This window comes from Micropterus dolomieu, linkage group LG03 (assembly GCF_021292245.1).
Source record: "Micropterus dolomieu isolate WLL.071019.BEF.003 ecotype Adirondacks linkage group LG03, ASM2129224v1, whole genome shotgun sequence".
NCBI classification, from domain to species: Eukaryota; Metazoa; Chordata; class Actinopteri; order Centrarchiformes; family Centrarchidae; genus Micropterus; species Micropterus dolomieu.
In genome coordinates, this window is record NC_060152.1 from 13,831,922 (window position 1) to 13,843,770 (window position 11,849).

The 11,849-nt window shown below is 39.0% G+C and overlaps 1 protein-coding gene across 1 annotated transcript in view; it reads right to left on the reverse strand.

The window, feature by feature from the left end:
• Positions 1-3,667: 3,667 nt before the first annotated feature.
• Positions 3,668-11,849, reverse strand: part of LOC123967729 (cytochrome c oxidase subunit 6B1) — an 11,196-nt gene continuing 3,014 nt past the window's right edge. Inside the window, exons 2-5 of the mRNA XM_046043936.1 lie at positions 6,966-7,176; positions 6,305-6,443; positions 4,339-4,439; positions 3,668-3,977 (exon numbers count right to left, since the gene is read on the reverse strand). Coding sequence (XP_045899892.1) covers positions 3,924-3,977; positions 4,339-4,439; positions 6,305-6,443; positions 6,966-7,121 — 450 coding nt within the window. The 5' untranslated portion in view covers positions 7,122-7,176 and the 3' untranslated portion in view covers positions 3,668-3,923. The remainder of the gene's footprint in view (positions 3,978-4,338; positions 4,440-6,304; positions 6,444-6,965; positions 7,177-11,849) is intronic.

Here is an 11,849-nt window from a genome sequence, read left to right on the forward strand (position 1 = left end):
TAGCTCCCAGATTGCTAAAACCCACAAACACCAGCAGCTCACTCTGTTAAAGCTGATGATTAGGCTTTAAGGTTTTTTTCCAGTTAACATTTAATCATTTGATCATGTGAATGCTGCCTAGATAACAGTCTAGTTGCACATAAATACACATATTTATTCCTGAGCTGAATAACTGGAACCTGGTTAGGCCTAATTGTTGACTTCAGACCTCACAATAGATTGATTAGTCATTTACTTACTTATTTGTTTTTCTATTTTGAAGATCAACAAAATAAAATTATTCCAGTATGTTTTAAAATAGCATGTGACCCCATGAAAGGGAGAATATTTTAACAATACACCTGGGTGGTACCCCTTTCGACTTTTATTAGCTCATCTCTGTGGCTTCTTATGACACATCCATTAGCTTACACATTGCATTATAATTTTGAGAATTCACTTGTACAAGACAGGAAGAGTCACTATGATGCAAACAGGAAAAAGTGTTTCGAGGAGCTGTTCAATTAATCACGATTTTCTTATTTAGGGGTAGGCTTGAATGTTTTGAAATGTATTTTAAAAACAGAAATCATCTAGCTCAACATCAGCCCAAACAACTTAAAGATGTGAAAGCACATCAGTATCATCCCTGAAGGGATTTAGAAGCACAAACACCAGAAGATTATGACCAGATACCAAAAATATAAGTCTGTAAATAAAAGTATGTAAAATTAGAGTTTTTCATTATTATTTCATTTAAAATATATTTCCCAAAAATGAAGATCTATAAACTTAAAAGCGTCCTGAACACTGACAGGAAATGTGCAGTTGATAGCCAGAGCGCAATGGGAAGGGGGGGGGGGGTGTCAGGAAATCTTTTGTAACAATGACTTTACACGATGAACGTTTATTGTAGATAGCTCCTTCCTTTTTTGATGATGATTTAATTCAGTTGAAGTCAAAATTCTGTTGAAATTACCAAGCAAACTCTTAAAATAAAAAGAGGAAGTAACAGAGAGGGAGGTATGTGCACATGTTCAGGTTCAGTGCCCCTTAGTGTTTGCAACAATATTCTTAATTCTTCAGAAACTGCACCTCTCTGTCCCAGCATCCCATCTGGATACTGTGAGTTGTTGCCAAGGAAACCGATACTGCAGCATCTCCTCCAGTGACCTGGTTGAAGTGAGCTAATCAAATTTTAAGACATTTGCAAAGAGATGTCACAGATACACAGGGAGCGAGACAGAGAGAGAAAGAGGGGAAAAGGTAGATGCACCCACTCTGTCTGTCTGTCTAACACACGCACACACACATATATTAACTTCTTGGAGAATGATCCTAACCTTAACCATAATCATTACATGCCCTACCTTAACCTCCTTAACCTTACCCTGACCCTGACCTTAACCAAGTCCTCACCTTGAAGCGTAACAACTTCTTTGTGGGAACTCGCATTTTGTCCCCAAAAGGAAGGCAAGTACCCACAAACCGATTTATGTCCACACACATTTACTTGGGTCACTTTTGGGGAAATTACATAGACTTTCTTTCACTTCCTGGAGACTAACCCTAACCTAAACATAACTACTACTTGCCCTTACCATAACCTTAACCACTGACCCAAAAATCATCTTTTCCACAATAGGGGAGACAGCTTTTGTCCCCAGTTGGACAAGCCATCCCCAATTAACTGGTCTTTAGTCTGAAATATGTCCTCGAAGGTAGCCACACACACACACACACATCGTGGTACTATCTTTGTGGGGGCCTGTCATTAACATAATGCATTCCCTAGCCCCTTTCCCTACCCATCACAACTACGTGCCTAACCTTAACCCTTACCCTGTGCCTAACCTCAATCCAATTGTAACCTGAACCCTAAAATTAAGTCTTAGCCCTCAAAAAGCAGTCTCTACTAGATGTCCCCACAATGATGTGAATCCTCATTGGTTTGTGTGCATTCAGGCTAAAGTCCCCATCGGGATATAAAAACATGAAACACAAAGAGAGAGAGAGAGAGACCATTACAAACCACATCCTGTAGCCTGAGTTCAAAGCTTTAGAATAAAATGAAAAATGTTGCCATGTATGTAAATTCATAGCCAGTTCATTCACTTGTTTTGCTTATTGTGATAATAGTCATTCTTTTAAGCTTTTATTTGAAAATGTTTTCTATCAGCCAATAACCATCATGTTTTTCAAAAGCATTGACAAACACAATGAACCTCTAAAACCAACGCTCTCCCCCTAAAACTTCCTGCTAGGTAGCTTAAAAGAAAAGTCTCCCTTCCACACTTCACTACACATAATTTGAATATTTCAACACTTCATTATGTTGACCAAAAAGATTCAAACGCAGAAAAGTTGTGTTTAAAATGGCTGCATTATTGCATCAATTTGGAGAACTGTAAATGTTTACGCAATCTTATTCACATTTCCCTCTTGTTCAGCATCACAATTTAGGTATACTTTTATACAGTATAATCATATAAGTTATGTGTGGGTTTAACGATTATAAGCATGTATTTCTAATAATAGTCTGGTGGTTCAGGGTCAACGGGTTCAGATGGATTACAGAAGGATGGTCTACTGTAGGCTTTACTCATGTAAATGTGGAGCAACAACACCACCTTGTGTTTATGGATTGCCATTGCCTCATGCTGACACATGACCCAGACCAGATGAACTCCCACACTTACATTCACAGTCCTCTGGGAAGTCACAATCTTATGAAAACAGTTGTACATTTTTTACTGTATTTACTTCTGTTTTCGGGATCTCTTTCTGGCGTGTCAGGTCGTGTTATAGCACAGCTGAGGTGAAAGGTTGCCAAAGGGAGGATGCAGGGAGCTGATGATAATCAAAGGAACATTACAACTGTGCCCTGAGGGCGTAAGAGTACACACTGAGAATCTAATACAAACTGTAACACAATGCACTTCATTAAATCACCCTGTTACTAATGAACCTCAAGGTCAAAGTCAACCACCACAACATGAAGAAAACAATGACATGAAACAAGTATTAAACATACCTATGTAATGAATGATAAAATTTAATGAGGAACATTTTTGGTAATTAAGTAAAGCCTTCATTTGTATTATTGTTGAAAGGAGTCATCTCAAAGGATAGATAGGCCTACTATAAATGGTCATATCATTGACATTCTTCTACTTCTGTTTAAGAAACTAGAGGATGCCACGTTAATTATGTGCACTTCCACATGACAGCTTTTAACCTAATGTGCATTTTACTCAGATGTACAATTTTATTCAATGTATGCAATGTACCCATGTCTGTTACACCAAAATGAGCACCACCGTCATCGCCACTGCCACCCTCCAGGAAACCGGTTTCTAGTTTGGTTTTCATAGCACAGACCTGAGGGATGTTTCAGAGAGGACTACATAAACACTTAACTGATTACTGTGTAAATTTATCTTTGGTGTAAATACAATTATCAGGAAAGCTGAAGGCTATGTTCGCTAATCCAGAGAGACTTCCAGGGCTCTTGAAGTTAAGATGAAAATGTTAATGGTGACAACAAAATTCAAATACAGAACCAGTTTCCATGCACATAACTAACTTAACTTCAGTAGCAGCCAACCAGGCAGAAAAAAAAATAGTTTTTCTGATTTGAAAGTAAATCCAATATAAAAGTACTAAAAGTATATAATGAACAACATCCTTTTAATGAATTTAGCACTGCATTTATTGATTAAACAATGCTGAAAAGTAATTTACAGTCAAGACGGGAAACAAGCTTTAGACCTTTACATGCAGGGTAAAAAGTTGTGCGTGTTTCTAGTTTAAGTTAGTAACAGTAATATCAAAGATGATGTGATAGCTGTTTGAAGATGTCCTTAGGCACACTACCGAGGTAAACGTGCAAGTAACAGAATGTCCTGCAGTGGACTGTCCTGATGACCAACAGCCTGGCGATTTCAGACCTTCCCTGGGAAACTTCCATTTTCTATCTGCTCATCCCATTTGGCAACCTGAGGGAGATATCAAAGAAAACATTAGCTCCATCTGACTCATATGTCTCAAATAAATCAAACTCCAAGAGACTAACAAGAGGTAACCAATCAAAAATTACAGAACAAAATGAAGCAATACCTCACCCAATAAAACATACCATAGATGAGAAAAACCAAGCCCATGAAACAGAATACCAAGAACCAGGAAAACAATGAGCCTGTCTGGGCTACATCAGCTAGCCTTGGTCATCCAGCGCTAACATTCAGTGTGTGCACAGAAAAATTTCCAATCAAACTATCAGAAAAAGTAGTGGTCCATTCTCCAATAAGACACACGCACATGCTGAGGAACTACCATAATTGCAATCCTATCACTTACCCAGCTCATGGGACAGAGGCTCTTGTAAACCCTCTGGTACCAGTCACATGGAGCCAAATCCTGGTCTTTGGCTGACAGGGCCTTGTTGCACCTATGGAAGTCTAGAGCAAAAAATAACAAGTGTTCAAGGTAACGGACACAATGTTCACACTAAAAAGAGGACAGCCAGTGCCAGCAGGACCATGCCCAGTCTTGCTAGAACAACTGTACAACTAGAGCTTAGCTTGCTGAAGCTTCAATGTGAGGCAGAGAGTAAAACTATCTTCAACATAATTCTTTTTTTTTTAAGCTTACTAGGTTATTAAGGGAGGCATTTTTCAAATGCCATGAATACAATTGGCCTAGTTTCCCCTATATGCATTCAGGAGCGGCGGTGCGCCGCTGCTGAATTGTGACCGCCGCTACTAAAATTTTACACAATTATTAAATCAGTGTGCTACTAATTTTCACTCACACACTGTGCAAGCTCAGACTGTGCAGCTGAACAGGAAAGCTTCTCTAGTAGTCTGTGTCTTTTGGCTGCTATGGAACTTAACATTAGCTCAAACATATAACGTAACTGGATCTGTATTTTATTACTACCTGCTTGTCCAATGTTGAGATCATCAGGTACAAACTAAACTGGTTAGTGACAATACAGACTGGTTCATCCTAAATTATTTTTCAGTTTTCAGATGGGTCTGAAAAAGTGGTTGTTAGGAAAAGAAAGGACGGTGGTGACTGGAGGAGCTGAGGTTAGTAAAGCTAATTAGTGATGCAAACTAGTCCTTGTAAGCTAATGAGGAGACGTTTCTTTTTGGATTTCAATGTGAAAATAAAATCCACCTCAGAAGTGAGGTGGTGTCTCATGTTGCTTATTTTTTATATTAATGTCTACAGATCAATGACAAAGCTGTAAAATGAAGACACAAAAGGCAAACATGAACAATCCTACCAATAATGATACTGAGGTCATATGAACAGGGTTTTCCTGCTGTTAAGGCATAGGGGGTGATGCCCAAAACATGCTGTGCCATAAATGTAAAATCACTGTGGAGAGCATCATAATTGGGTGCTGTTTCAACCATTTGTTCAGAGATATGGTCAAAATAATGTCCCAATATGATGCGAAATTACATATTTATCTTTGGAAAATGATAAATGCCCATGACTACTACGACCACCACCAAAACATTCATCTCATATAAAGCTATGGCAAAACGCTAAAATTATAAGCTTTTCCAATGTGCATTGCATGCTCAAGGACACAAGAGCAATGCTGCTAAGACATGTTGTGTTGGGGTTTTATATTCAGACATACTACGCACTATGCGCACAAAAAAATGTTTCGCTTCACCTGTGCTGCTACAACTCCATCCTAGGGGAAACACTGTACTGCACACTGCACAATTTTATACACATTTCCCTCTTATTCAGGATCACATTTTAGGTATACTATTAGACAGTATAATCAGATAAGTTATGTGTGGGTTTAACGATTATAAGCATGTATTTATAATAATCTGGTGGTTCAGGGTCACTGAACTGAATTATGTTGTTTAAAACTACCAGTGTCCTGTGGAGGTAATTTAAGCACCTTTTCATGTGAAAATGTAGACAGTTAACACAAGCTTAAAACTTAGTGTCAACTATCTTATTGTTCACTACACACTATGTATACAACGATTTTGAAAAAAAACAAAACAAACCACAGACTTGCTGAAAGTACTGCTGCTTAAGTCTATTTTATTGGTGCACAAGTAATAAATTACGAATATAACTGTAAGTGAGTTGATACAACTTTTCATGCAGTTTGTCACTTACATGTTAGCACAAGTGTAACGTGATAACTAATTATAAACACAATGACAAGTTCAGGCACCTCTCAGTTTTCCTTCTGTAGCGTCTATACTAATATACGACGTCCAAACACTGTTTAAAAAGTCTTATGAGCTACTGATCACAACATATTGATCCATGTCCTCACCCAGGTAGTTCTGGAAACAGTTGCGGGTCTGGTTGGTGTTGGGAAATCGGGCGTCAAAGGGAGCAGTCCTGTAGCTCCTGATCTTCTCATCGATATTTTCAGACATCTTTACAATCTTAAAACAGACTCCTAAAAGGTACTGAAACAAGGCACAGCGTGGATTAACTTAAAGCTACAGTTGCAACAGGTCTACAAATACACGTTAAATGACAGCTAACTGACAGCTTCCAGTGTAACATCCACACAATGCTCAATGTTAGCTGTCTAAGCTAAAAATAGCACTATGGTCGAAAGTTAAATGTAGGTTACCTTTGTTTACGCTTTTGTCGCTAACGTTACTCAATGCTAATTTGTTATCAGACCTAAGCATATATAAGCAAACTAGCTATCCAACTTGGCAGAACCACGTATTAGAACCGTAACACGACCTCTTTGACAACAAGTTAACTTAGCACATTTTACACTGCTTGCAAAGTGTTCACTCAGTTAGCTAACGTTATAGCTGCTAGCTTGTTTCTGGGTGATTGTTAGCCAACACATTTGAGAACGCCAAGTTGTTCTGAGACATTTTGTAGGTCAACATATTAGAAATACACTTAAAGTTAGTTCAAACAAACAAAAAAAAGAATAACATCAAATGTTGAAGTTATAGGCAGCTAACCTTGGGACGTTTCTTGATGTGTCCTCGGTCCTCTCCGGAAAGATGTCCTCCCACGTCGGCGCGCAAAGGATGCTGGGAAGACTGGCGCTGGGACTCGGAATGCCAGAGACCAGACTTCTTCTTCTTTTGATTTGATTGGCGGTTGGCAGCCAGCATTTAGGAGCATTACCGCCACCTACCGGACTGTGGTGTGGAACAGATTATGTGCAGACTAACATAAAAACAAACAAACAAACAAACAAAAAATTTAATAAATAAAACTTGAAAACCTATATCCTTTCCATTAATCCCGTTTCTTTCAGATATTTAATGAGATGCTTTGATATTCCCCATGCTTTATCCCCAAGGAGGTTCTCGACAGTGAACCTAAGCTCAGCTTTCTCTATAACTGCTGCTATTTTCCTCCTCGCCTCTACATAGCCTCTACACTCAACCAGCACATGTTGAATGGTCTCTATACTACTACATTTTACACAGTGTCCAGTTGGGTGTTTACCTATTTTATAAAGTGAATGGTTAAGCCCTGTGTGTCCTATTCTTAGACGGGTAATGACGGTCTCTGTCTCAGTTTTCTTCCCAGACCAACATGATTCTGTATACTGTAAAGATGTCTTCCAGTTTCATTTAGTTCCCAGTATTCTTGCCATATTTTTTGCATTTTCTCTTTAATGATTGTTTTAGCTTCAGATTTACTTAGCGGAACTTGTATATCAACTGACTTTGATTTAAGTGCTTGTTTTGCCAGAATATCAGCATCTTCAATTACTTCTACCCCTAAATGGGCAGGAACCCAAACAAAGCAGACAGTCCAGCTCTTATGATATAATCTACATAGAGAGCTATGAATACTAAATACCAGATCTAGCCTACAGGACTTAACAGATTTAATACTGGTGAGTGCTGCCCAGCTATCTGATGCAATGACCACCTTGCTTTCCTTATTTTCTTCTATCCACTGTAATGCCATCAAAATGGCCATAAGCTCAACTGTATACACCGATAGATGATCTGGGGTTCTCTTTTTAATGCCTATTTTGTATGCTGGGATGTATATGGCAGCTCCTGTCCGTCCGGTCTCTGGATCTTTAGAGCCATCAGTAAAGACCATGTGGTTATCTCTATAGTGCTGCTCTATGTAACTTTCTGCTATTCTTCCCGTGTGTGCTTGCTTGGATTTCTTTTTTATTATTTGCTGTATATGCAGGTCAATGGATGGATTTACAAAAAACCACGGAGGAAGATCTGGACATGGGACTACTGGGATATATTTTATACTGCACAGGCCAAGGCTTTCTGCTTTCACATTTCCCACCCATTCAAAACTGAAACAGCTGCTCTTATTGTGTTCCCAACATTCTTCTAGGATGGCTTTAGCGGGGTGAGAGCTACAGTGTCCCTGAAGATTAGCCCAGTATGTTAGCATAATTCTTGCATGGCAGCCACTGGAGAGGTCTTAAATGCTCCACTGCATGTCCTTAAAGCTTGTGCCTGTTCCACATCTAGTTTTTTAAGATGGCATTCTGCTGCTGAGATATATGCTATACATCCATAATCTAGTGTAGATCTCATCAAGGTCTGGTATATTTTAAGCAATGATGTTGTAGTGGCCCCCCAGTCCCTTCCTGACAGACATCTTAAAAGGTTATTGATTTTTTTGCATTTGTCTTTGACCTTATCAGTTTGCTGTTTCCAGGTCAACTTTTCATCAAACAACACTCCTAACAGTCTGATAACTTTTACTTGTTCGAGGGTTTGATCATATAATTTTAAGGACACTTCTTTATGTCTCCTGGAAAAACATATCACTTGTGTCTTTACACCCGACACCTTAAAACCCCAGTTATTTGCCCACTGTTCCACAATTGCTGCCTGTAATTTTTTCTGAATAAATTTCAAATTCCGTCCTCTTATCCATAGGGCCCCATCGTCTGCATACAAGGACTTTCCAATACTTCTTTCCACTTTTTCAAAATTATCATTGATAATGATGTTAAATAGTACTGGACTACACACACTGCCTTGTGGTGTACCATTTTCAACTTTATAGAGTCTTGAATATTCTGTGCCCACCCTGACCTCTATTGCCATGCCAAATAAAAAGTCCAACACCCAGTTGTAGGTCTACCACCTATACCTAATTTATTTAATTTGATAAGTAACCCTCCCTTCCATTACATATCAAAAAAGACAGCTACCACAATCTTCCCATTTGTCTGAGCTTTTTTGATTTCAGATTCCAAACATAAAATAGAGTCCATTGTATTTCTCCCTTTCCGAAACCCACTTTGGTATGGTGAGTACAGATCTCTGCTTTCTAGAAAGAATGTTAATCTGTCGGTTATCATATGGAACATGGAACATTTCATTGGCATTAAAGGAACCGCTCTAAGCTGGTTTAAGTCCTATTTATCAGATCGATTTCAGTTTGTACATGTTAACGATGAGTCCTCCATGCACGCCAAAGTTACTCATGGAGTTCCTCAAGGATCTGTCCTTGGACCAATCCTCTTCACTTTATATATGCTTCCTTTAGGCAATATTATCAGGAAGCATTCCATAAGCTTTCATTGTTATGCAGATGATACTCAGTTATATCTATCGATCAAACCAGATGAAACTCATCAGTTAGCTAAACTTCAAATGTGCCTTCAGGATGTTAAAACCTGGATGACCTCTAATTTTCTAATGTTAAACTCAGATAAAACTGAAGTTATTGTTCTGGGCCCTAAGCACCTCTGTGACACATTATCTAAAGATATAGTTTCCCTTGATGGCATCGCCCTGGCCTCCAGCACCACTGTGAGGAATCTTGGAGTTATCTTTGATCAGGACATGTCGTTTAAGTCTCACATAAAGCAAATTTCAAGGACCGCCTTTTTTCACCTACGTAATATTGCGAAAATCAGGAATATTCTGTCTAAAAATGATGCAGAAAAACTAGTCCATGCATTTGTTACTTCTAGGCTGTATTACTGCAATTCCTTATTATCAGGCTGCTCGAAAAAGTCCATTAAGACTCTTCAGCTGATTCAGAATGCTGCAGCACGTTTTCTGACAAGAGAAGAAAAGAGATCATATTTCTCCTGTCTTAGCTTCTTTGCATTGGCTTCCTGTAAAATCCAGAATAGAATTTAAAATCATTCTTCTTACCTACAAAGCTCTCAATGGTCAGGCACCATCTTATCTTAAAGAGCTCATAGTACCTTACTACCCCACCAGAGCACTGCGCTCCCAGAATGCAGGGTTACTTGTGGTTCCTAGAGTCTCCAAAAGTAGACTAGGAGCCAGAGCGTTCAGCTATCAAGCTCCTCTCTTGTTGAACCAGGTTCCAGTTTGGGTTCAGGAGGCAGACACCATCTCCACATTAAGAGTAGGCTTAAGACTTTCCTCTTTGATAAAGCTTATAGTTAGGGCTGGCTCAGGTGAGTCCTCAACTATACGTCTGTGTGTATATTGTGTAGGCTGCCTCCCTCCCCTCTCTCTCTCGTTCCATCTCTCTCTCTCTCTCTCTCTCTCTCTCTCTCCTTCACCCCAACCGGTCGAGGCAGATGGCCGCGCACCCTGAGCCATGGTTCTGCTCGAGGTTTCTGCCTCTTAAAAGGAAGTTTTTCCTTGCCTCTGTCGGCTAGTGCCGCTCTTGGTGGGAATTGTTGGGCTTCTGTAAATAACATCACAGAGTACGGTCTAGACCTGCTCTTTTATGAAAAGCGCTGTGAGATAACTGTTGTTGTGATTTGGCGCTATATAAATAAAATTGAATTGAACTGTGTTCCATGGTTTTCCCTAACTGGGACGTGAGTGCTATTGGTTATTGGTCTAAAACTTGAGGGGTCTGATGGATCTTTCCCAGGTTTTACTATTGGTACTATGATTGATTGTTTCCATGCTATTGGTATTTTGCCTGTTTCCCAAATCTGGTTAAATAATCTTAAAACTACAGTAAGTGCACTATCTTCCAAGTGAGCTAACATGCTATAACAGATGTTGTCCTTCCCTGTAGATGATTGTCTTGTCTTTGAGATAGCCCTCCTTAACTCAAATAAGCTAAATGGTACATCTCTCATCAGTTGTTGTGCTCTTCTGTATATTGACACCTGGGTTCATGGCAAGAGTGTTATCTCTGCACTTTCTGGCTTCGACTAATAAATTACCTGAACTGTGTACTTTAACTAATGTTTCTAATGTTTCTGACAACATTTCTACCTTCTCCACATTACTGATTGCTGTTTTATTGCCATTTATTAAGACTGGCATTATATAACTCCTTCTGATTCCACTCATTTTTCTAACCATTCCCCATATATCAGCCAGTGATGTCTCTCTTCCAATCTCATTGCAGTAATCCCTCCAGTATGCACGTTTTGTTGCTCTTATAGTCTTTCGGACTATGGCCTGTGATCTTTTGTAATTAATTAATGTCTCTAGTGAATGATGTTTTTTTAACTGCCTAAATGCCTTGTTTCTTCTTTTAATAGCTTTGCTACAATTTACATCCCACCATGGTACGTTCTTTTTCACTCTGCTCCCTGTACTTCTTGGTATCGTTTCCTCTGCTGCATTTATAATGACTTCCACCAACTTTTTATTACATTGGTCCCCATCTGATAAATCTTCTCTGATTAAACTCTCACACTTATTTTTACATAATTTTTGAAATGTGTCCCAATCTGCTCCATCTAGTTTACACCTTTTTATTCTTGAGTTTTCCTCATGATGTATCTCTACTCTGATCTTAACTATTATAGGGTAGTGATCACTACCTCCTGATGATGTATTTAACACCTCTCATGTGGTAATGCCTGCTACTCCCTGCGATACTAATGTTAAGTCAATTGCACTTTCTGTATTTTGAACACTGTTATATCTGGTGCCACTTCCATCATT